General features: G+C 36.9%; 1 protein-coding gene and 1 pseudogene across 6 annotated transcripts in view; both read left to right on the top strand.

Moving 5' to 3' along the window:
* Positions 1–26,423, top strand: part of LOC110455938 (spectrin beta chain-like) — a 53,824-nt gene extending 27,401 nt beyond the window's left edge. For 5 of the 6 annotated variants that reach the window (XM_021506402.1, XM_021506405.1, XM_021506403.1 and 2 more), the window contains 31 exons: positions 1,422–1,537; positions 3,528–3,640; positions 4,470–4,657; positions 4,879–5,061; positions 5,406–5,663; positions 5,988–6,126; positions 6,441–6,606; positions 6,883–7,127; positions 7,916–8,116; positions 9,007–9,123; positions 9,448–9,525; positions 10,112–10,276; positions 10,626–10,828; positions 11,126–11,222; positions 11,608–11,736; positions 12,358–12,474; positions 12,759–13,034; positions 13,375–13,464; positions 14,431–14,508; positions 17,286–17,458; positions 17,865–17,955; positions 18,134–18,280; positions 18,836–19,099; positions 20,426–20,556; positions 20,975–21,161; positions 21,599–21,631; positions 24,063–24,263; positions 24,380–24,588; positions 25,061–25,265; positions 25,428–25,691; positions 26,035–26,423. In XM_021506402.1, the coding sequence (XP_021362077.1) occupies positions 1,422–1,537; positions 3,528–3,640; positions 4,470–4,657; positions 4,879–5,061; positions 5,406–5,663; positions 5,988–6,126; positions 6,441–6,606; positions 6,883–7,127; positions 7,916–8,116; positions 9,007–9,123; positions 9,448–9,525; positions 10,112–10,276; positions 10,626–10,828; positions 11,126–11,222; positions 11,608–11,736; positions 12,358–12,474; positions 12,759–13,034; positions 13,375–13,464; positions 14,431–14,508; positions 17,286–17,458; positions 17,865–17,955; positions 18,134–18,280; positions 18,836–19,099; positions 20,426–20,556; positions 20,975–21,161; positions 21,599–21,631; positions 24,063–24,263; positions 24,380–24,588; positions 25,061–25,265; positions 25,428–25,691; positions 26,035–26,394 (5,224 nt within the window). In that variant the 3' untranslated portion in view covers positions 26,395–26,423. The remainder of the gene's footprint in view (positions 1–1,421; positions 1,538–3,527; positions 3,641–4,469; positions 4,658–4,878; positions 5,062–5,405; positions 5,664–5,987; positions 6,127–6,440; positions 6,607–6,882; positions 7,128–7,915; positions 8,117–9,006; positions 9,124–9,447; positions 9,526–10,111; positions 10,277–10,625; positions 10,829–11,125; positions 11,223–11,607; positions 11,737–12,357; positions 12,475–12,758; positions 13,035–13,374; positions 13,465–14,430; positions 14,509–17,285; positions 17,459–17,864; positions 17,956–18,133; positions 18,281–18,835; positions 19,100–20,425; positions 20,557–20,974; positions 21,162–21,598; positions 21,632–24,062; positions 24,264–24,379; positions 24,589–25,060; positions 25,266–25,427; positions 25,692–26,034) is intronic. The other variant, XM_021506407.1, reaches the window with a different exon arrangement.
* LOC110455935 overlaps positions 26,402–26,708 on the top strand; it is a 5,100-nt pseudogene continuing 4,793 nt past the window's right edge.

The following is a 26,708-nucleotide window of genomic DNA, read 5'->3' as shown; positions in this document are numbered from 1 at the left end:
CACCATGTACAAACTGTAAACCTGTCCATATTTGGTCCCTCAATGCCCTGTTTGGATAAAAACCACGTCAAGTGCACCTATTAGCCTATGTTGTGGTGCTCTAACTGAATTAGCTTGCTTTTCATTGTCTATACGGAGTGATTTTGTATCAGACCTGTGATACAGGTTTTTGTATCGTTGTTTATGTACATTTGTGATTTGTACTATACATTGATTTCCAATTATGACTATTATTATACACTTAAAAGAAATCTTCTTTAGGTCACCTACGACTGCATTGTTAACATCTTTTGAAAGATGTGTGCTCAGATATTCAAATTTTAAGTGATCTGTTCAGGGCATTGCTTGAAGTGTGGGTGCTTACTACATCAACTACGGTAACCTGTTATACTTCTTAATATCAATTAACAATAGAGTAAAGAGATTGGGGCTTGTTAACTATTGATCTTTTCTACCTTAAGAGAACTAACGTGGTCTTTATAATAGTAGACAGGTATCCTTTTGTTGTCTGTGACACCTGAAGACGATACACAGGTGTGATACCTGTTGATAATAATACAGGTATCTGGTGATCATGGTGCTTGGTCCATCCACCTGGTGTCATCTGACCATAAATCATACTTATATACCATGTGATGCCAGCTTTGTTAGAAACAAAACACACCCTGGGGTACAGCCCCGCTTACAAACCCTGACTAGAAACAAAACACAACCTGGGGTACAGCCCAGCTTACAAACCGTGACCTGGTTATGTTGAGCCACCAGTGTTGATGTCACAGCCTAGGCTGGTTAAAACACAACTGATGTATTCTGCCCATGAACTTCATTATGTCTGCTGTTATGCCAATCAATAAGATGGCTGTAACTGTTATGTGGAGCCACAGTATCTGTTAGACCCATTGTAGTAACCAACCAAACTAATTGTTCCATGCTGGTGTGGGGCCTGGATATAAACAAACAAAATATTGAGGTCAAATATTGGATAAAGTTGGTTCTTTGCTCATATTGCAAGTTCTGTCGGGAAAAAATGTATTTCCCCTGTGTCAATCAAAAAGGCTACCAAAATTGCAGTACTGCCTGTGATGTTCAATTCATTTTGTATTCAGATCTACAGTAAGATCTATTGCAGGAAAAAAATGTCAATACAATTTAAGTCTCCTGCATCAATCTCCCCACTTAAATAAGACTACTGTGAAAATAATTCAGTATAAGGTTCAAATGTTCCTAACTCTATTTTTAGAGACATTACTTGGGACAAAGTCAAATCCATTATAAATTGACTGGTTTATTGATTTGCTTCTCTTGAATGTATATATTTTTGAGTAGTTTTCCCAGTAGGTAAATTTGGAATATGCTGAGATATTTGCCTGTATACATGTATAAAACAAATGTCTGATGTGAAGGTTTTCTGACTGTTTTAGACCTGACCTCATCAAGTATGAAAAGTTGCAGAAATCTAACGCTCTCCACAACCTGGACAATGCGTTTGAAGTTGCTGAGGAAAAGCTGGGACTTGCCAGACTTTTGGACCCAGAAGGTTGGTTTCCTTTCAATTCTTACTTTCTTTTCTCATATTTCTTTATTCTTTGCTTTCTTTCTTGTCTTCATTCTGCATTCCAATGATACAAGATTTCTAGAAGTTGGGCATAAGCATGTGGAATGGTAGGGCACAGGCCTATGTTTGCTAAACATAGCTCTGACAAGCTTGTCTGACAAAAATGTTTGGCCAATTATAAAATTTCAATAATACAGTAATATGTAACTTTCTGCCATTTGGTGGTAGAGTTAACTCATTTTGATAGAGGTGGTAGGTGTCCCTCATTTTGATAGAGGTGGTAGGTGTCCGTTCCGGTAGGCTATCGATCACTAATGACCAGTGTAGGTACATTGTGTTGATCAATGATGATCAGTGGTGTAACTGTCCTGCTGTTGTACTCCCCCAGCCCGATGTGGCAAAGTTGACTCATTTTGTACACATTCATGAAACATTTTTTGTTAGACTTCAGGGAGTCATTATGCCCAAATAAAATTTGTTTTTTATGGAAATCTCATGACTGCGTAGTCTGACTGAATGTTCTTCTGTGATTGATATGGCTAGGCTGTCTTTTCTAGAACAATAAGTTGTGTCCCTGTAAATTTGTCCAAATTTGATAAAATAGGAAAACTTTTCTACTGTCCATGTCATCCCACCTGTTTGAAGGGAGGGTTGTTGTTGGTATTTACTGAATTTCCCACTGTGCATCACTGTTGCATTTTGCAGATTTTGTATTTAGATTTGGGGGCTAAACGTACCAATTATCTTTTGTGAGGTTGATGTGCTCTTGTTTCTAGTATCCTGTTCATCTGCCTGCTGACAAATTGGTAGCCACACCAGACCATGCAATTATACTTAATCACATGCATGTGAAGCAGACGACATTTGCCAAGCAATGTGGGAACAATATGGCTGATTACTGTAGTTACATTGTAGTTACACTATTTACACCGCCCCTAAGCTTACCTCAGTGTCTGGTCACATGACCCTGTGACTGCCGCCCCTGGTAGCTGTTCGGCTGCAGACGGACGCATTTTGTAACAATACATGATCAGTTGAGCATAGCAGTGCATCAATGAACATCAAATCTCTCAATCAGTAAAAAAATAAAAGCTAAAAAGGAGACCTAGCCTTGATTTCTTTATCGATTCGCTAGCAAGGAAAGATTGAATGATTTTGTTTTATATAGAAGTGAGAGATGTTGACACTATAAAACGGCTATCAATACCGGTTTGTTGTGTTTCCTGCTATATCACTCCCCTGTTATTATACCTTGTTACGGTAAATCCCCTGAAATGTTGATAGAACTAGAAATTAGGATAATATCCTGTTACAGAAAAGTCCATAAGAAAAACTAGAAGTTGATATGGTAAATCACCTATAGTGTTGATGGAACTGTATTCTTTATGGATAGTATTGATAGAACTAGAAATTGCTATGCTATCCTGTTATGGTAAATCCCCTCAAGTGTTGATAGAACTAGAAATTGCTATGGTAGATTCCCTCAAGTGTTGATAGAACTAGAAATTGCTATGCTATCCTGTTATGGTAAATCCCCTTAAGTATTGAAAGAACTAGATCTTGTTACAGTAAACTCAAGTGTTGGGGGAATTTTAGTGATCCATTAAAGATTGGAAAACTTCTTTGTGTCTAAGAACTAGAAATTATTAGATCCTGTTACGGTAAATTTTCTGAGGTTTTGATCAAACTTTAAATGCAATATCCTGTTCAGTAAAGTTGTATATATAATATTAACTGAAGTTCTAAGTGTTAGATTGATTAAAGTGATTAAGTGTAGAAGAAGAATTGACAAACTTCTGAAAACTTGTATACTGTCATGTACTTCATTGGTATTTCCTATATACATAATGAAATATATGGATAATTTTGCATATTATTTGATGTTTTATTCGTGCCATTTTGTTCCATATTACACCCGTTGCCAGTAGTTGGTATATGCTGATATGGCTAATGAGGACTATTCTTGTTTCAGACATCAATGTTGAGTTCCCTGATGAGAAGTCAATTATTACTTATGTTGTTACCTATTACCACTACTTCTCCAAAATGAAGGCGGAATCTGTCCAGGGCAAGAGGATCGGCAAGGTACACCCCACTCGCTTATAAAGGTTCACCACACTCGGTTTGGCTCGACTCGCAAAAAGCCAATCAACACATCATTACTTTCATCTTTCCCAAAACACAAACAAGTCCAGTTTCCTTTGCATCCATGAAAGAGCAATAGCTATCCATGAAAGAGTTCCAAAACTTCCTTTATAACTAAGACTAAAGAATTTCCCAAAATTCAGTAAATATTTACCTTCACAAATATTGTACAAGTTTTCAAAGTTGAGAATTGAGTGTGTACCTAGAAATGTCCTATATTGTAAAGTTTATCAGTACATACACTCACTCTACAGGTGGCCTCTGAGTACAATCTGGTCACGTTAAATTTAAGTATGAAGCAAAGAAAAACAAGTGAATCAATAAAAACACAGAATACATTGATTGATAATTTAGAAATAACATGTGGATGAAAAAAGAAGTTTGGAAAAATCCTACCTATCACATACTTAGTAGCAATCATCACACTTTAAAAAAAATATCTAGTGACAATTTGTTATGCTAAGATCAAAAACACATGATCCTCAATGATACCATGTAACTCAAAAGAACATACCTGAGTCACGACCAAACCTTGTAGATTAAATGTTACCTACAGACTGCTGTGATTAAAAGCAGACTCACTTCACAGTGTTTCATGTGTGCTGTTTTGTTCTTCATGTTCACTCCTGTAAATAAAATAATATGATAGACAAATTGGACAATCTTAATTAATCTTAATGCATAACAATATCCTAATAACGATGCTCATCTTGTGTTTTTTGTTTGTTATTTGAACATTTTAATCTATTATTACTGTATTTTTTTTTAGGTAATTGATAACGCCCTTGACTCTGACAGACTAGTAAACGACTACGAGACCTTCACATCAGATCTTCTTGAATGGATCGAACAAACCATTGTGATCCTGAATGACAGACAGTTTGCTAACTCACTCACAGGGGTCCAGCAACAACTATCTGCCTTCAACACGTACAGAACTAGGGAGAAACCAAAAAAGTAAGACGACCATTGCTGCTTAATGAGAATTTAATTGGATTATATTATTAATTCTAATGTAATAATATCTTAATGGTATAATTTTTAATATCATAATGTTAGCATACATTGGAAATACATTGGAAACATTGCATAAGCTTTACTTTTTATATTCAGCCCTATATGATTTGGACATGAACATTTTAAGAAAAAGAATTTAACAAAATATCTTGCCTTTTCAGATTCGATGAAAAAGGAAACCTGGAAATTTTACTGTTCACACTTCAAAGTAAAATGAGAGCTAACAACCAAAGGCCATACCTTCCAAGGGAGGGCAAGCTCATCTCCGACATCAACAAACAGTGGGACCGTCTGGAAAAGGCAGAACACGAGAGGGAACTGGCCCTCCGAGAAGAGCTGATCAGGTATGGCACCATTCCTTCCATATACAGATTCCAAAAAATTGATAGCACTCGAATATAAGATCAGATCTGGGTATGGAGAATTAGTGTGATTGTAGTCAGTTTGTAGTGTCTATTGTACATTGTAGGAAGTGTTGTATGGAAGTTCCTGCTGGACTGACAGGATGTAATTTTATTCTAATTTTACCTTGAGATCTTCTCATTAAGAAGCTATTGACATTTATAAGGCCCATTTTAGTTATTCTTTCACTGGCCAAAATATAAATAAATGAAATTTAAATAGAACCTTCTTGGTATGATCAGGTTTCTGGCTCTGAATATTGACACAAACCTGTTTTACTTAACAGACAGGAGAAGCTTGACCAGCTTGCGGCCAGATTTGACCGTAAGGCGGGCATGCGTGAGACCTGGCTGAGTGAGAACCAACGCCTCGTCTCTCAGGACAACTTCGGTTTCGACTTGGCTGCTGTGGAGGCTGCCACCAAGAAACATGAGGCCATTGAGACAGACATCAACGCCTATGAGGAGCGTGTCCAGGCAGTCGTCTCTGTGGCCGTTGAACTGGAACAGGAGAACTACCACGACATCGACAGAATCCTTGCTAGGTATGGATCAGGGACTCAGTTGTTGTCATATTGTTGTTAAAAAGTAGATGTTTCATTGGGAAGAAACAGTTGAAGAAAAATTACATAATTGGAGAGAGTTCTTAGATATAAATAAGATAAGTAAGTTTGACATAGACAAAATTAATATCATCATTTGATTATTGAACAAATATAAAATTACACAGAATAATTTTGTTCTTAGTGACGAAGATATAAGTACTGGGAGATATTTTTGACCTGGTAGAAACAAAGTCATATGTTAAAAATCTTTATTTAAGTTTTGTTAGAAGTAGTTAGAACTAATGGCATTTATCACTGTTACAGAAAGAACAATGTTCTCCGTCTATGGAACTACTTACTAGAACTGCTGCGAGCACGTCGTATGAGGCTGGAATTGTCTCTCAACCTCCAGAGAATCTTCCAAGAAATGTTGTACATCCTAGACTGGACCGAGGAAATCAAGGTGAGTTTCCTTCCATCTTCTCCATTGGTATTTATTTAACAAATCAGCTGGTAATGATTTGATTTTCTCCTGTTTTTCTCTGCCTTTGAATAAAATATTGTGGTTGTTTTAAATCAATCTATTAAATGGAGAGAAAAAAAATCTGAAAACAAATTACATGTTTCAAACAGATTGTTGATAATATCAAATTTGTATGGTAAATTCCAATATACTTGACATTGCATAAAAGGAAAACTTCTGGTTCTCATTTAGACAATATTTAATTTACCCCTTTGGCTGTATGATAGCTGTTTACATTGCGTGATGTGTTACAGGCACGTCTGATGTCAGAGGACTACGGCAAGCACCTGATGAGTGTGGAGGACCTCTTACAGAAACACAGCCTGCTAGAGGCCGACATCCACGTCCTGGGAGAGAGGGTCAAGACCGTCAACACACAGGCCGACAGATTTGTCAAGGGAGACGTCTCCGAGGCAGGAGGTAAGACGGCAACAGGAGTAGATGTAGTTGATTACATTATGGATACCTGGAATCCATCGAGCTCTACATGGAGAACTTTCTATACAGCTCATAAAAACTACCAACAAAAGATATTTAACAATGATGATGGTGATGATTTTGACATGAACATAACATTCTGCTTTGATTTGCAATTTTCATTCACTAACCTAACCCTCCAGTCTCACAATATTGATGTAAATATTACATACCGTGTTTGTTGTTCACTAGCCCTGTCTGTACATTATTGGTTGTCAGGATACAAACCTTGCGAGCCAGAGGTCATTGAGGAGCGCATGAAGACACTGGAAAATTCCTATTCTGAGCTGCTGAACCTTGCAGCTGAACGTCGTGCAAGACTGGAGGAGTCGCGACGACTGTGGCAGTTCTACTGGGACATGGCTGACGAGGAGAGCTGGATTAAAGAGAAGGAACAACTCATGTCCTCACCAGAGCTCGGTCACGACCTCACCAGTGTTCATCTGCTGCTTAACAAACAGAAGGTGTGCTACATCCCGCTAAAAGTTTATAGTTTAATTTTCTCACCCCAACTTACTTGATTTGCCCAGGATTGAGAGATCACTCCTTTCCTAACAAGAAGCAATGAAATAAAGAAAAAAAAAATTGTAATTTTTTTTTTTGCAAACAACCAACTGTATTGTTCCTGATATTCCCAAGCAGTATACCTGCATTGCTATTGATAACTGAATTAATTAGACCTACCTGTAAAACATAAGCATATAGGTAACACTTGTAATGCCATACTCTCTTGTTTCTGCTTATCTAAAAAAAAGGGAGTATGTTTCTGTTTGGGTATGGTTATATGACAGTTACAGTTATTCAGATCCAACCAAGAATTATGACCTTCAAACCAAATCAAAGATAGCAGTATGTTTTAAATGTAATTAACGAAAAACTCGACATTTTAAGACAATAATAAAAGTCAGCAAGTGAAACATGTATGAGTAATTGTCCTGATTGTTTCATTTGATGGAATTCCATTTTCAAATGACTTTGCTTGGGAATATATATTTCATTTGATTTCAAATCAATCTTTATTGCATTACCAAAACACTTGGATGTATGCTCTTTGTTCTTGAAAAGGCTTTGATAGGCAATGCCTGTGCCTAATCCTATTGTTTCCTTAATGTTGTTGTTATATATATATCATGGCCCTGGTAAACTAGGTAGATGAATACATGAATCCTGTTTGTGGTGTTTCATGGAAGGTAGGGGTCCTCAATTCTATCATTTATAGAGCAACATAAACAAGAAATCTTTATATTTCCAGGCCATGGAAGATGAGATGACAGCTAGACACACCCACTTACAGTCCGTTCTCCAGGTCGGCAATGATCTCATCACTGCGGGCAATTTCGGGGCTGATAGAATACAAGAACGTATTGATGAGATCAACCAGCAGTGGGAGACACTGATTGACCTGGCCGCCTACCGCAAGAAGAGGCTCAACGAGGCCGTAGACTACTACCAGGTAGGCTGGGAAAACAATGATAGAAACCAAATCTTCTTCGTCTGCTATATTGGTTATTTTTTTTAATTTGTTGACACTAAAACTACAGGTGTAGTTATCAATGTGAAAGGTTGTTGATTTTATTTTTAGCTCACCTGGCCCGAAGGGCCAAGTGAGCTTATCCCATGGTGCAGCGTCCGGCGTCCGGCAACTTTTTCCTTTAAAATGCTACTTGTCCTGAATAGTCAGTTTTGTATAAACGGAGGGTATAACCCCACTTTAAAAATCTTCTCCTCAACCAATTGAAGGATTTTGACCAAATTTGTCCTAGAGCATCTTTGGAAAAAGGAGACTCAAGTTTGTATAAACGGAGGGTGTGGGCCTTCTGGCGGCATAGGAGCGGGGCCCAATAGGGGAAATAGAGGATTTTTTTTCTCCTACTATATAAGTGAAGGGATTTAAACCAAATGCAGTCTGAAGCATGCTTAGGGAGAAAAGAATCAATTTTGTTTAAACTGAGGTGTGTGGATTCCCCTTCTTTGGGGCAGATTAGTGGGGCCCATTAGGGGAAATAGAGGAAAACATTAAAGATCCTTCTCCTTCTGTACCGTTGAAGGGATTTTAACCTAACCAAACTTGTTTTAGAGAATCTTTGGGCAAAGGGAATTGAATATTTATAAATGGAAGATGCAACTTTGTTACTTGTACTCCTTTGATAAACCTGAATGGTACTCAGCAGGTTTTAAATTGAAAAATAAAATACCAGGTGAGCTATTAAGGCCCTGGGCCTCTTGTTGGTTTTGCTGATAGCTACATTTAAAGATGTAGATGGTATTCTCTTAACAATGTTTATCACTATGTGTAACTTAGATGAAGTACCCATTTCTCATTTGCCTGGTGTGTATTTTCAGTTCTTTGCTGATGCTGATGATGTGGATGCCTGGATGTTGGATACTCTTCGTCTGGTGTCCAGTGAGGATGTCGGCAAAGATGAGGCCAGTGTCCAGTCTCTCATCAAGAAACACAAAGTAAGTGTGTGTTACTCTTATCTCCAGTGTCTAGGCAACTTTGATAAAAAATATAGCAGTTACGTATGATTGGGTCTTTATGGTTGTTATTGACAAAATCTGCCTGATGGTCTTCAAAGGGTTTGAGTTTATATCTTATATAATGTTAATTCTCAGTTATTTTCCCAACAATGTCTTACTGTAATATAAAGTAATCTGTATTTGGTAATGATCCTCTGAACCCTCTCACACCAGTACTACCTACTAGAGTAGGATTTATTGACCAGACTTGTCATGGCTTCCATACAGATATAATAAGTTAACAAGTACACTTGTTATTTACAGGAAGTAACTGATGAGCTGAAGAACTACGAGAGCACCATCGCCGCTCTGCACGAACAGGCAGCCAACCTGGGAGAGCAAGTGAGTCACCAAACTTTACAACATGTTTTCAAATAAACATTCCACTTTAAGTGGTGGACTCGCAATGAATTTTTTACACAAACCATGCATCAGTTTATTACTCTTTCCAAATTAATGTTATAAAACTATGTTTGAAAAAGGCCTCTGTCTAGGACTTGTAACAGTCTGTATGACATCAATGAGTATATGACACTAATAAGGATGCCAGGATAGCTGGTGATCGTGAACAATTGAGGTTCCATCAAAATTAGTGTTTAAGAGTTTTCCTGTATGTTTGGTCGAGAGTAATATAATGAATTCTGCTGAGAATAGACAGTAGTGCCTCTATCAGCAGGACACCGTGACCATTTACTCTGACATCAGACATCGCCTGGTGAAGTAGGTGATTTACAGCTTTCACATGCTGTTTAGGTATGAGTTGTGTTGACGGTAGTGGTGTAAGGGAGGTAATGTATGTTCAATTGGTTGACCTACAACTGTACACAGGGCATTTTTTGTGACAGACTTATTTTAATGAAGTTTTTAATTTCGATTCTGCTTATTTCTGTTTTGGAAATAGTCTTAAAACTTCACCATTACTTTCTAGGATCGTGAATCTCCTGATGTACAGAACAGACTTGGAAGCATCGACAGACGTTACCAGGAACTGCTGGAGCTGGCCAAACTCCGAAAACAGCGACTCCTGGACGCCCTGTCCCTCTACAAGCTGGTTAACGAGGCTGATGGTGTCGACACCTGGATCGATGAGAAGGTAAGTCTTCAGATAGAATAATGGGAAATATAAATCGGAAATTGTCAGAGTTGTTAGGACTAGGAACCTTTGAAGTAGTTTTTGTATAAGTTCATATATATTGCAATGAACTGCCATAGGATTTCAATGTGAAAAGGAGTATTTAAGATGATCTATTGTAATAGTAATAAAAGTTCAGATGTAAATTGTATTTAGTATAATTTAGAATTGAATCATGCATTTGCTTTGTTGTTGTGGTACATACTTCGAAAATACTTTTTGAGACAAAAAGGGGGAAATAATGTTAAATTTTGGTTAAAAATACATGTCTGAGAAACCCTGTTTAAATGTTTCTTTTCTGTTTATTCAGGAGAAATTCTTGACCACAATTATCATCACAGATGATATCGAGGAATTAGCGATTATGAAGCACCGTTTCGACAGTTTCGAGCATGAGATGAATGCTAATGCCTCCAAGGTGGCTGTGGTTAACCAACTGGCACGTCAACTTCTCCAAATAGAGCATCCCAACGCCTCCGAAGTTATCGCCAGACAGAACCAGCTCAACGGAGAGTAAGTAGCCGGTTGTCAGCTGGTCACCAACTCGTACCTGTTTGTTTAAGAGTACATGTATATCATTTTACTGACTTCTGTTAGCTTTGACACAAGTAAAGTAAAATGCTCTAGCCTCTGAATACAGAGAACTCTGAATAAATGGAAAGCTATCTGATTAATTGAATCTGTAACGCATAAAACTGAGTTTAGTTACAAAATCATTGTACAGCTTTTCAGTCTGATGTAAGGTTTGGAGACTAGAACTCCAGAACGTTGAAGTCTTGTGGATCATTGTTCTGTCTATGTCAATTTCAGATGGAACAATCTCCGTGATCTTGTGGACCAAAAGAGAGAAGAAATCAACCTTGCACATGGACTCCAGAACTTCCATATTGAGTGCAATGAAACTATCGTAAGTTTGTGGCAGAATATTAATATACTTGACAACTTGGGAAATAGAGGTCTCAGATAGATAGGGTTCTTTTCCTTCTCATCTTTTGCATGTTTCATTCGGGTTATCATTGTGTAAATCTGATAAAAGTTTCAACTCTGTACTCAAAGAGAAGTTTCAATCTGGAAAGTTTTTGGTTTCATAAAAAAAGAAGAAAAAAAGATTTTCTGGATAACAAAATGCAAGAGTAAGTAGCTATTACTAATAGAAGAGTCATTGAAAAAACATGTCATCATTCAGAATGTATATTTTCCACATTGTTCGAAGGCTTAATGATCAGTATTCTACAGTATGATACGGTTGCATTTTTACCAACTATTCACTGAGAATGTTGTGGTTTGTACAGAGCTGGATTCATGAGAAGGCTAAGGTTATAGAATCCACTGATGAGCTGGGTAACGACTTGTCTGGTGTGATGACACTCCAGAGGAGGCTCAGCGGAATGGAGAGAGACCTCGCCGCCATCCAGGCCAAGGTAAACATTGTCAGGGTGTCGATCAACTATTCCGTAAATCTTGCTTGTTTTATGTTCTATGAAAGGTATGGAGACATTATAACAGTGTTTTCAATGATAATCGGGCCCCATGTCAGAGATGGAAATGCTCTATAGAAATTTCAGTGTTTGTCCAGACTTTTATTCCCAGATTATCCCAATCCAGAAGTCTAAAATTTCTCTTATTTCCCATGCTGATAAGACTTTTAAATGTAGATGTGCCATAAAGGTTTAACATATTTCTAAGGTCAAGGTTACTTTTGTTAAAATTAAATAGTGGGGATATACTGTCAAAAATGTATTTTTATTGCCCTTTCTGGTCCGCCAGTATTTATTGTGGTGGTACATGATGTATATATGAAGTGATATTATTAAAAGGATTCCGAATCAATGTCACCATCTGTCACTTCTAATGTTGTTCATACTTGGTGTCCTCATTTAGTACATGTAGAAATAGAAGAAGTAATAAAAAATCAGTTTTTGAGGAGATCTTTTACATTCAAAACAAGAATTATTTTATGACAATTTTGATGGAATTGTTATAAGGAGAAAAAGGGGCATAGTTCAATTTCCTTGTGTAACTGAGCATGTTTGCTGTTTCAGTTGGAATCTCTCCAAAACGAGGCTGAGAAATTACAGGATGACAAGCCGGATGAGGCAGCAGCCATCCGTGAGAAGATTGCTGAGATCAACAATGTCTGGATGGATCTCAAGGACATGGTGAGATCCTTGAGCTTTGGGACAAAAACAGTGATAAAATTTTAAAATATCAGGAGATCAGAATTCCCTGTGAAGGGGTAAAGTCTTTTCAGACATTATTCTGTTGGAAGTGTATTGAAGAAGATCAATTGATATTGCCATATATACGTTGTAATTTAATAAGAGGAATTTAGAACAAGTAACCGGTATATATTAATAGAAATTATATGTGTAATTCACTGGAGATCACATTCAGTATTAATGATCTGAAATTATGCACTATGCATTTCCCTTGTATGATACAGTTGAAAGATAGAGATGAGAAACTAGGAGAGGCAGGAGAGCTCCAGCGTTTCCTCGGCAACCTTGACCACTTCCAGCAGTGGCTGTCGAGGACACAGACAACGGTGGCCTCCGAGGACATTCCCAACAGTCTCGCTGATGCAGAGAAGCTGCTCAACCAGCACCAGCAGCTCAAAGACGAGATAGACGCATACGCACCCGAGTATGCCAAGATGAAGGAGTTCGGAGACAAGGTCACAGAGGGCCAGGAGGATCCACAGTACATGTTCCTCAGACAGGTACATATGTTTAATAAATACAAGTTTTCCATGCAATCAGCAGTGCTGGGTATATTCTACTTTCTAGCTTTGTTCAAGGTTTGTTTGTAAAGAATAAGTGGTAGATTAACTGAAAACCTTAGAGATTCTTTCAATGCTCTGGTTGATAACAAAAACTGAAAAATTAAGGAAACATCAAATGAATTTTATTTTGGAGGACATATACATAAATTCCTGATTACTTGTTCTTTAGATAATCTATTCAGATAAATTGTCTTAATGAATAGATTCATCACTCAACAACAGAAAAAACGCATCAAGGGTTGAATGTTTGTAAATGTCATTGTGTGGGTTTGTACAGAGACTGCAGGCCTTGGACAATGGCTGGGAAGAGCTTTTGCAAATGTGGGAAAACCGTCAACACCTACTCTCACAGAGTCTCAACTTACAGGTATGTCTCACTCTCACAGAGTCAACTTACAGGTATGTCTCACTCTCAAAGAGTCAACTTACAGGTAGGTCTCACACTCACAGTGTCTCAACTTACAGGTAGGTCCACTCTCACAGAGTCTCAACTTACAGGCAGGTCTCACTCTCACATAGTCTCAACTTACAGGTAGGTCTCGCTCTCACAAAGTCTCAACTTACAGGTATGTCTCACTCTCACAGAGTCAACTTACAGGTAGGTCTCACTCTCACATAGTCTCAACTGACAGGTAGGTCTCGCTCTCACAAAGTCTCAACTTACAGGAATGTCTCACTCTCACATAGTCTCAACTGACAGGTAGGTCTCGCTCTCACAAAGTCTCAACTTACAGGTATGTCACACTCTCACAGCGACTCAACTTACAGGTATGTCTCACTATCACAGAGTCGCAACTTACAGGTAGGTCTCACTCGGACAGAGTCGCAACTTACAGGTAGGTCTCACTCTCACATAGTCTCAACTTACAGGTAGGTCTCGCACTCACAGAGTCTCAACTTAAGGTATGTCTCTCTCTCACAGAGTCTCAACTTACAGGTAGGACTCACACTCACAGCGTCTCAACTTACAGGTATGTCTAACTCTCACAGAGTCAACTTACAGGTATGTCTCACTCTCACATAGTCTCAACTGACAGGTAGGTCTCGCTCTCACAAAGTCTCAACTTACAGGAATGTCTCACTCTCACATAGTCTCAACTTACAGGTAGGTCTCACTCTCACAGAGTCGCAACTTACAGGTAGGTCTCACTCTCACAATCTCAACTTACTGGCCGCTCCAGGTCTACTGTAACATTCATTCTCAGAAACAAGTGATATCCATAATTTCTTTTAGGAAATTCCCTTCCTTATGTGTATAACTCTAATACAGATATTTGGAGGGCACTGATGACCCTGATGACTGTCATTTATACTTTATACAATGTCTTTTCAGATGTATTTAAGAGATGCCAAGCAAGCTGAAGTGTTACTGAACCAACAAGAAAACTTCTTATCCAAGGAAGAAGTGCCGGTAAGTTTTATCACCTGTACAAGCATGTACCCAAGTCTTTACAAGTGCAATCATAAAAATTAATGGGAAATAAACTAGAGAAGGTTATCGTTAGGAATGACTTTTTTATTCACAGACATCAGATGTACTGCAATCATTGTAGAATTGTATTTATGAATCTTGTGTTTTAGTGAAAACATCATGTCATCTCCCCCTCATCATGTGCCCAATTGCTGTGTCTGAGGCAGATTCACTTCTCATAGCTGTAATTGTTATTCACAAAAACAGCATAACCTTGAATAGAATCCTGCAGAAGTCAAGATGATAGTTAATTTCATGTTAGATTGATTTGTAAAGTTTAAACAAATGAAGACCAATGTTAAATTTATCTGAAGCTTGGAAAATGTGAGTCTGCTCTCAGATTTGCAATTCTAGAAGAATTTCTAGCATGTTATCCTTCTTTCTTGGCTGACGTTGTTATGTTTTAAATGTCCCCTTCTTTCTTGGCTGACGTTGTTATGTTTTAAACGTCCCTTATTTTGTCATACAGAGCACCGTAGGACATCTTGATAAACAGGTAAACACTGATGTGTGTGATTGGTTGGCCAATCGCTGGACAGCGTGTGGTTTATCGACCATCCGCTGTACAGCACGTTGTACCTCCGGAGTAAATTTATATTTATTTTCAAACTGGATATTGGTAGCGTTTTTTACATGCTATGATTTGGTTTAGATTTTAACCTGTAGTGAATTTTATTTTGGTGTTTTTTGCTATTTTGGATTTTTTCTTCTTCTTTTTTTCTGATTTTTCTCAACTCCCGCTTCATCTTGATGTGATAATTTTGTCTGTCCTGTTACTTAATCATCATGTTGTTCTAGCTTACGATCACAAATGATGCCTCAGTCTTAAGATATGTTCTCTTCATCGTGGAAAGATTATATTATGTAGTACCTCTGGTACACAATCCTGCTGTATATCATGGTTGTGCGTGATGTTTTTCTCCAGAATGCTTAAATACTGTTCCTATATTACAGAGTAAAAATCCTGCTATTATGATTTTTTTATCAAAAGTGCAAAAGGTACTGCAAATTTATAGAGCAAGTGCCCCTCTTTTGCTCCATTTTGTACCTGGACTTTGTGTATTCCTCGTTGATTTAATTCAAAATTTCAAACTTTAACAACTTTTTTGTTTAAGATAGAAGTGGTTGATTAACTGATTTTCATAATAGAATAGAAGTTGTCGGATAATTGATTATTTCTGTGTTGTACAGACATTTTTCTTTTTCTTTGTGATCCACTTTCTGTTGTCTCCTACTAGCGTCACGTGTCTGATCATCACTATGTGTAGATATTGTTACAACACACGTTAGACATTACTGAGGACACTACCAGACAGCCTCACATGTCACGACCGCCTTGTGTATCATTTCTTGAACCACTACCACTATTAATTGTAGTAGTATGTGTAAAAAGATGTATACATTTTCTTACACTCTAATATTGTCTCCTGTTCTGTGTAAAATGCATAAATCATTCAAAAGAGAGTAACTATTGATAAATGATTTTAATATTTCCAAGAGAAGATCTAGAGCTGAAATGAAACATTTTTGTCAAATTAAACAGAAAACCATCAGTTCTCATTGTTTCTTGTTAGGACATGACACCTCAGTGAGCTTAATGATCATGGTCATTTGGTTATATTTTTGCTGGTGTTGGAGATAGTAAAATAGGAGCTTTTCTTTTATATTAGGACAGAATATGAACTTGTTTTTTTACCATGATTTTGTTTTGTATTCTTTTAAGTGCAGAATTGTAGGATAGTATGCTGAACTTGGAGTATTTGTAAAGGGACTAAATGGTCTTGCCATTGAGGTATTAGTGAGACTGTGATATTGTTGTATAGGTTCACATTTGATTTCTGTGCTAAATGATGTAGTAGTTATATCTAATATAAAAGTACACAAACATTATGTGAGTCACCAGGTGTTGCCATGTAGTGTTGTATATTTAGCCTGTGTAATAGACATCGCCCCCGCGCCTGCCAGGCTCGTCCGTGTCTGACACAGCAAGAGTCGTCATGTTTACAACCTCAGTTTGGACGAGTGCCAGCAACACACATTGTACCATTCTGAACTATGAAACACTTTACTCCACAATTGTTGTGTATGGTTACAAACTAGCTTCTGGTGGCTACTTCATTGAGTTTTGTAACTGTCCATTGTTCCTAATGAGATTTTACAGCTTTCTTCATTTGATAGAAAATTGAGATAGATATGGGGATGAATGTGAAAATCGAGATAGATATGGGGATGAATGTGAAAATCGAGATAGATATGGGGATGAATGTGAAAATCTAGATAGATATGGAGATGAATGTGAAAATTGAGATAGGTATGGGGATGAATGTGACCTGTTTGTATCTGAGATAAAGATGAATATATGATGTTTCTGGAAGTGTTCTGAGCCATTAATAAGTTGCTTGCTCCAATACACAACTGACATCTCATTAGTAGGATGTAACTTTCTATGTACACTCTACCTGATGAGCTACTCTACAATTTGTTTTTTAAAAGAACAAAGATTTTAATTTCTTGCCTGACCTGAAGATTTCCAAAAGGATTTACCTGTGGTAGACATGAGGATTGTAACTTGAGTTAGAATTGTTTAGCTTTGTTTTTCCCTACCTGTAACCTGTATGTATTGGCCAGGTAATTATTCAGTCTAGTCAGTAATGTGTGAAGGGTCAAGAGAGTGCTGACCACTGTCCAGTCTCTATTATGGCTGTGTATTTTGACAGAATACCCTGGAGGTTGCTGAAAACCTTATCAAAGCCCATGAGGCATTCATCACCACAACGGATGCGAATGACGAGAAGATCAATGCGGTTTTACAGTTCGCTAATCGTCTGATTGAAGACAACCACTATGCTGCTGATAAAATCCACAAAAAGGCTGAAAACATCAATGAGAGGTGAGTTCATCTGGCTACCAGCTGTTCAGGGTAAAACAGTCTTAAAAATTCAAATCCCGAGTGTTATACAGTTTTTTTTTATTATGTAAATGATTGTTTTTACTTTTAACACACGAAGATTGAAAGATTGGCATGATGGATAATGTATTCAACTTTCACCAAGACAGCAAGGGTTTAATTAAAAACTTCCAATTTATGTAGTATGAACTCAAATATGAACCCCAAGCATATTGTATCACCTCAGTTTTAATCAAAATATAAACATTTATCATAAGTTTTACCATAGGATCTCCCAGAATCATTACACTGAATGTTGTTGTTTGTTTATTGCATTAAATGTTTGTATCTGGATTTTGATTCATTCCTATTATCTGACAAGATCTGTTTCATTTTGTGTAAATTACAGACGTGACGTGAATCGCCAGCGTGTCTATGAACAGTTGGAGCGTCTCAAAGACCAGCTTCTGTTACAACAGTTCCTACAGGAATGTGACGAGGTAAGACTCACAACTTCTGCCACTTAACTGGACAAGCCAAAAAATTGCAAATTACTGTGCTCAAAATCCTGCAGCCAACATTTCTAAGCTTCTATACAATATTTGGTAGTAGGGAAACTTTATTTTTATCAAATGTTCTTGTAAGATCGATTTACTTAAGATGATATATGTTTTTCAGCTGAGAGACTGGCTTCATGACAAAATGGCTGCTGCTCAGGATGAGACGTACAGAGATGCCAAAAACCTGCACAGTAAATACCTTCGTCACCAGGCCTTTGAGCGTGAGATTGCCGCCAACAAGGAGCGACTTCAACACCTCATGGAGGTAAGCAGGGGCTTTCTTCATTTCTTATTTTGTTAGCAAAAAATGTATAGAATAACGTTACAACAGAGCCTTAACTCATCCTGTGCAAAATTTAATTGCGTGGAAATATATAAAGTATACATATGTATTTATATAAAGTATACATATGTATTTATATAAACAGTATACATATGTATTTATATGTACAGTATACATATGTATTTATATGTACAGTATACATATGTATTTATATGTACAGTATACATATGTATTTATATATACAGTATACATATGTATTTATATATACAGTATACATATGTATTTGTAAACATCCTTTGATGGAAGTTATATGGCCGTCTAGTTTATCATTCAAGGTGTGTTTATCTACTTAAAATGCAACATTACTTTGAAAGCCTGGAAGACCTGTAACTGTCAGAGCTTGCAGTAAACAATTCCAGACCACTAGTTCATGAACTGATGAAAACTTACAGTCCAGCTGGTCAAACTAGGTGATTAACTGCAATCATTGAAAGCATAACATAGAATTGACCTTGACCACAATGTATTTTGTTGTAGTCTGGGGAGACATTGCTGAAGGAAAAGCCAGAGACACGGGAGCAGATTGAACCGATTCTGGCCAGTCTGTCTGAGCAGTGGGACGAGCTGGAAACCACCACCAAGTCCAAGGCCGAGCGTCTGTTTGACACCAATAGGGCGGTCCTTTACCAACAGAGCTGTGACGATATTGACGGCTGGATCAACCAGCTCGAGACCCAGATCATCTCCGAGGAGAGTGCCAAGGATCTCACCACCGTCAACCTTCTCATGCAGAAACAGGGTGTAAGTTTAGGCACTGAATCAGGACAGCACACATGATCACATGTCATTAAATAGGATCATCTCGAGCAAGTGATTGACGTCAAGATAGTACTTCATTTACTACAGTGATACAGAAACAAAACAGTTAATCAGGGACAGATGTTATTGATAAATTAGACAGAATCGGTGAAAAGCTGAACTATCATTATCAAAACTACATTATTGTAATAGTAATGATTTTCCCAACTACAATAAAGGGAAATTAAGCTTGGTTTACAGTAGTGGAAGAAAGGAGTTTGTCTTTAGTGTTTGTGATATTTGTACTGGAGCTAGGAGTTGGTCTTTAGTGTTTGTGATATTTGTACTGGAGCTAGGAGTCGGTCTTTAGTGTTTGTGATATTTGTACTGGAGCTAGGAGCTGGTCTTTAGTCTTTGTGATATTTGTACTGGAGCTAGGAGTCGGTCTTTAGTGTTTGTGATTTTTGTACTGGAGCTAGGAGTTGGTCTTTAGTGTTTGTAATATTTGTACTGGAGCTAGGAGTTGGTCTTTAGTGTTTGTGATATTTGTACTGGAGCTAGGAGCTGGTCTTTAGTCTTTGTGATATTTGTACTGGAGCTAGGAGTTGGTCTTTAGTGTTTGTGATATTTTTACATTGTAGTTTTTTTTTGTCACTCAACTTCTTTAGAATTTCGCACTATCTCTCATCTAAGATTTATGTCTGATTTATTGAAAGTGATGCCTGTTTTCCTGAGACAGTAGTCATTAATCTCTCCAATGGTCCTTAGTTATGTGAAGTATTTACATGAAAATTGTCTCGTCTGCAAACATGTTGATGATTCAGACTTTGTACCGTGGTAATTTGATTTCTTTTCATGTGTCGATGTTATAAAGTAGGGAAGCTTGATGAGCTTTCAATAGCTTGCTCATTATCTTTGAAACTTTCCTTCATTTTGACATTGACAGCTCTTGAGAGGTAAGTACCAACATGCTTGATTACAACGATTTATTGTACTCTTCTAAGATGCAACAAATCAAAATAGAATTCACTGCTGTTTTTATGGCTTATATTATCTTGCAGGGTCATTTTATAACTCAAAACAAAGCTGTGATGCGAGATTTATTTGATTTGTCTGTATGATGATAATTTACATGTATATTTTTGGATGCAAGCTTTTAACTTTTGTATTTGTTTTTGCTTGTGAATTACTAATGATTTTGTGTTCGAGATGTTTGCTGAAACTCAATGGTTGTTATATTCTAGGTGTTTTTTTATCTGCTGAAGGGGAAGTTTTAACCAAATCAAGGTTTGAATATCATTGGAATGTTGTGATTTTTTTCACTTTCAGCAACTTGAAACTCAGATGAAGATGAAAGAACAGCAAGTTACAGAGTTGGACGAGCAAGCCGTCATCTTACGCCGCGTAGATCCTAAGCAGGAAGCTGTCATTGAAGCCAGGAAGGCTGCCGTGGCAGAAAGGTTTGTTTTGCTCTCGTCTGTATCATACGTTGTTCAATATTAGGGGTCTACTTTAAGCGTATAGTGTCATGCTGGCTTTGTCAATAAAATATGCTGTGATGTTGAATTGGATACCTACATCACAGAAAGTCTTCTTTGTAGAGCTGATAGGTTATAGAAGATTGTGTGGTTTTGATTGCTTCTTTTATTCAAAAGTAAACTTTTCTACAACTGCCTAAATAAATTGAAATTAGTAAATGACCTTGGTTGTTAAACCTTAAAAGACCAAAACCATCAAATTCACATCTTCATATTTCTAAAAGTTTCATTTGTTCCTTTTATACTGTTGTCAATTTATTCAGAAGTGCTTTTCATGGCCTCGGCGAGTGTGAAAAAATTCAGATTTCTAAATTATACACCACATGATATGTCCTTTAAGGTTCGCCCACATTCAACAACCACTGGTGAAGCGAAGAAACGAGCTGGAGAAGGTTAAACGCATTCATCAATTCATCCGGGACGTTGAGGATGAAAAACTCTGGATAGATGAGAAAATGCCTATCGCAATGTCCAACAATTTCGGAAACAGTCTTCTTAGCAATCAACTGTTGACAAAGAAAAATCAGGTGAGTTTTGGTGAAATCACCATGACAAAGAGGATAGCAGTGAAGAAGGTTTTATATCAGCTATCAGTATCAAAATTTTCTCTTGTCAAAAGGACAAACAGAAATTATGTTAATTTATAAATTATTGACCAGGTGTACAGAGACTAGAGTCACACTCTCTGTGATCTTATGAAATACCACTTCAAACTGTTTAAACAATACGTAGATAAACTAAAAACATGTAATGGAAAAATAATGGCATTCAATTTTTGACTTGTTTAAAAAAAAGGCCTTTGAATTTGATCAAATTGCAGTACAATTAGGGAACAATACTAGTGAATTGTACCTTTGTTTTGTTACTGTCACTTGACCAGATTTGAGGTTAAAGGTCAGGTCTAAGTCAGTGTAGATGTGTAGGGCTGTTGAAATGATGAGGATTGTGTTTTATCTGGTCACAGCCACCAACAAACCGAGGCAGTGGACGCCATTTTGTACGTAAGATATATGACCGTATAATTGTATCAGGAGTTGATGTAGATTATTACATATATATATGTATATATATCTATTTATATATATTGCCTTTAAACATGTACAGCACATCATGCTAGGAGTTGCTACAATGTTGAGGAATAACAAACTACCACATATACTTGTAAACCAACTATTATTGCGCACGAACTACTAACCAATATCATCTATAGTTAACAATTCACAGCCATGGAAATATATCCTGGAATTAACTAGAAGCTATTTAAATTCCAATCGGTAGATTTTTAGCCCACCGTCATCTATCTGATGGTGGGTTATTCAATTCGCCCTGCGTCTGTCCTTAAACAATTCTTGTTATCGGTATTTCTCAGGAGGTACCTGAGGGATCTTTCTCAAATTTGTTATGTATGCTCCACTTGATCTCTAGTTGTGCACGTTTAATTTTGAGAATGATCAGATAAACGAAATGGCCGATAGGCAGCCATCTTGGATTTTTACAGTGAAGGTTTGTTATCGCTATTTCTCAGGAAGGACGTGAGGGTTCTTTCTCAAATTTTATATGCAGGGTCCCCACTGTCCTTTATTGTTCATGTTTACTTTTGAAACAGATCAGATAAACAAAATGGCCGACTGGCGGCCATCTTTGATTTTTGACATTTAGTGCTATTTCCGAGGAATAACCTGAGGGATCTTCAAATTTGATATGTAGGTTCCCCCTGATCCCTCGTTGTGCATGTTTTATTTTGAGACCGGTCATAAAAACTAAATGCCCGAAGGAAGACCTAAACAGATCTTTCTCATATTGCAATGATCGGTTCTATTTCTTTTACATTAAGTACTGTACTAGTAAATATGAGAAATGACAAACTCACTTTAAAGGCTGGCTTTCATACACAGCAGTATTAAGTTAAGATCAAAAGTTACCTCAAGGTGAATTTACTGTTAACATGACTCAATCAAACAGATTAGAGAAAAGAAGAGAAAAGATCAAACTGACAAAGAACTAATGTAGATAGTACAATGGTGGGTGCCAGGATCCCTCTGGGATCTCTTGTTTCAAATTAGAATAATTTTCACAAATAATATTGGGAACAAAACAAAAATTAAAGAACAGATGGCTATCTGTTATGATCGACTGAAATCTGGAGAGAGAAAGAAATTTGATTTCAAAGAAATCTTAGTATTTTTAAGAAATATAAGATTTCTTCTTGGCTAATGCAAAATGCAGAATAGTAAAAAAGATCATTTCAGTGTAGAATAGTTTTTCAGCACAAAAAATATGTGTTATGTTACGATGTGTTACATTTCAGTGATTGTACATGATTACATTTCTGTGATTGTACATGATTACATTTCTGTGATTGTACATGATTACATTTCTGTGATTGTACATGATTACTCGAGAAGATTGATTGATCAGAGGTTAATATGCGGGCCATTTGTTTTTAATCTATGTCAAACACTATCATATCAATTGAAAGGATTCAAGACATGACGAAGTCAAACTATTGCTGTTTATTGTCTGTATAAATTTATCAAAATGTTACTCATTCTGAACAGGAGGCTAGCAATGATTTAAGCTGTTGACATTGATTTTTTTTTTAAACATGAAATTAAAAAAAATAGTTCTTGAGAGAAGTCTGAGACTGCCTCTTGAATCCTTCTTGTGCAAAATGTATCCTCATATCTCAGCGTCGTCACAATCATGTATGCTATATGAACATCATTTGGATGGGTTGTTTATTATAACATATATGTTATCATATAGCTGTAGATGTTCAGCATGCTGAACAAATCTTCAGATTTGACATATATACAAATTTTAGTGTCAGAATTAACAGAATCAGTATAACGTCCTAATGGGTTTTTTGGCAAGATTATTTTTGCCATGGTTTGAAAATTACGAAATCTCACTGACATTCAGAAGGAATAATATCATTTATCATTTCATATCATCACATAGTTTTCATAATCACTTTATTTTCTAATATTAATTATTAATAAGGTAACAAAATGTTCATCATTGGTATTAGTTTTGACATAAAAACAGAAATAATTATAGAATAAAGACCATACTTTTTCAAACAGTAAACTATTACCTAATAAAAAAGTTTTTGCTGTTGAAAATAACTTTCTTATGTAAGAAATCTGTATCTTGTATTAACAGTTTTGTATAGTTTCGAAATTGCATTCGGTCTTAAAATGATATAGGGAAACAGTTATGACGCTGTATTACTGTAATGTGATGATATAGGGAAACAGTTATGACGCTGTATTACTGTAATGTGATGATATAGGGAAACAGTTATGACGCTGTATTACTGTAATGTGATGAGGTGTCCTGAAGGATCTGGTCGTACACTTATGTCTTGCATGCTTTTACCCCTGTGACTTTACCTGTAACTGATGAGTTGTCCCCCCTGTTTGCAGTCTCTACAAACGGAGATAGAGAACCATGAACCAAGGATTATGTCGGTGGTAGATGTGGGACAGACGCTGATTGCGGAGGAACACCCACAGTCTGAGGAGTTTAGGGCACTCATTGATGATCTTCTCAAGCGCTGGAAAGATCTCAATGATGCAGTGGAGAAACGGAAGGACAGGCTGAATCTCTCCGACATTGCACAACAGGTAAGTGTGGCAGCACTTTGATACTTTTTAAGTTATGATCATGAAATAAGCAATTGATAACTTTGAAATAAAAAATCTGATAAATCATTTCTTCAATTGCTTATGTTTCTCTATAGTACTACTATGACGCGTCGGAGGCTGAGGCATGGATGAGTGAACAAGAACTATACATGATGGGAGACGAGCGCGCCAAGGATGAGATTGGTGCTCAGAACTTCATGAAGAAACACCAGGCGCTGGAGAATGCTGTAGAGGACTACGCTGACATGGTCCGACAACTGGGCGAGAGGAGCAGAAACCTCATAGAAACCGAACATCCTGAAAGGTATTTAGATCACCCAAACATTATCAGTCTTAAAAATTATAAAAGTTACTCAAAATTCATATTTGGAGACACAGATAGTATTGAAGTTGTTAAAAAATGTAAACAGAATCAATTATAAAAATGTAAAACTCCAAATTTTGCCAAAATATGACAAATGATGAAAAGTGTTGAAAGTCACACATATCAGATCAAATTAGACCATTATGAAATATGAGTGTGCCTATGATGCATCTTAATACATCTTATAAGGACTTGATTAGTTTAGAGGACATGAAATATGGTTGTGGGACTTGGACTGAGAGCATCTGAAATTTTCCTTTATTTTTCGAAATTTTGCATTTTGTATTTATTTAAATCATTTCTCTTTTTATAAACTGTAAAAAAAATTATTCACCCTCCCACCCCACCCTCCCACCCCCTAAACTGTACACATATTGTCCTGATGTTAACAAAATTGTGATGATGATTTCAGCGACCAGATAGCTGTACGGCAGTCCCAGGTTGACAAGTTATATGCTGGTCTTAAAGACTTATCACATGAGAGGAAGAGCAAGTTGGAAGAGGTTCTCAAGCTGTACGTGTTACAGAGGGAGATTGACGATATCATGCAATGGATCGCTGAACGAGAACTGGTGGCTGGCTCACATGAACTCGGACAAGATTATGAACATGTGTCTGTGAGTATGTCAACAATATAAACAAAGTAGTTGCTTGCAAATGATTCAAAGATTCTTCTTTAAAAATTGTTAAAACCTATTTTTGATGTACAGTTTTTCTTTAATGTCTTTAAACTTTTATGTATTTAAGTAATTTATATCCTATTTTTCTTTGTCAAACAGATGCTGAAGGAGAGATTTAAGGAATTCGCTCGTGATACAGAAAGCATAGGAACAGAAAGGGTGTCAGCAGCCAATGAAAATTGTGATCAGTTAATAGCTGCAGAACATTCTGATGCAGCCGCTATTGCGGAATGGAAGGACAATTTGAATGAAGCGTGGAATGACTTATTAGAACTTATTGATACAAGAACACAAATGCTTCAAGCTTCTTGGGAACTTCATAAATTTTACTCTGAATGTAAAGACACCCTTGAAAGAATTTTGGTAAGTTGTGATTCCTGATTTCTGGTCTTCTATTGCCACAGATAAAAGGTAAACAAAACTTGTTTCTACAGAATTTTAAAGGAGTGCAGACGATGAGAGTTGATGATTCTGTCAAACATTTGAAACCGTTTCTGACACAATATTTTGATTGATGTTGATTAAATGGATAATGATTATTGTTTTGTTTTTGTAATTTAGACTTGTAATTGAATATCAGACAAAAGTCACATAACTGAAATTTCCACAATGTTTCTTGAAAACCCCCATGAAAATGACCATGAGCACATATAACTTATCATATAGCAGTATCTTATATTTCTCTCGTTCTCATTCCGTCATACAGGAAAAACAAAACCATATTCCAGAGGAACTTGGAAGAGACGCTCAAAGTGTTGCAGCCTTACAAAGAAAACACGCCAACTTTGAAAATGATCTTGTCACACTTGGTTCAAATGTACAAATGGTGCAAGAAGAGTCTGTAAAATTACAGGCAGGGTACGCTGGGGACCGCTCACTGGAGATCCAGAACAGAGAACGTGAGGTCGTCGAAGCGTGGAAGAACCTCCATTTCAAAGTACAGTCCCGTAAGACGGACCTTGCGGATGCTAGCGACCTGTACCGATTCCTAATGATGGTGCGAGATCTTTTGCAATGGATGGTTGATATTAACAGACAAATGAAAACACAAGAAAAGCCAAGGTAGGTGATCAATGAGAACTGGAATCCCTGCAGTAAGGTAAAATCTGTTTTTAACACTGGATTTAATGTTATATCTCCTAGATATGTATAAAAATCTGATCATAGGAGTGTTGATAGTGAATTCACATCCTGAGTTATGTTTACAATACAAAACCTTCAGTATCGATAGTGAATTCACATCCTGAGTTATGTTTACAATACAAAACCTTCAGTATCGATAGTGAATTCACATCCTGAGTTATGTTTACAATACAAAACCTTCAGTATCGATAGTGAATTCACATCCTGAGTTATGTTTACAATACAAAACCTTCAGTA

This window comes from Mizuhopecten yessoensis, unplaced genomic scaffold (genome assembly GCF_002113885.1).
Source record: "Mizuhopecten yessoensis strain PY_sf001 unplaced genomic scaffold, ASM211388v2 scaffold8427, whole genome shotgun sequence".
NCBI lineage: Eukaryota > Metazoa > Mollusca > Bivalvia > Pectinida > Pectinidae > Mizuhopecten > Mizuhopecten yessoensis.
Note: the sequence above shows the minus strand (reverse complement) of the source record. Positions and strands in the feature narration are given on the sequence as shown.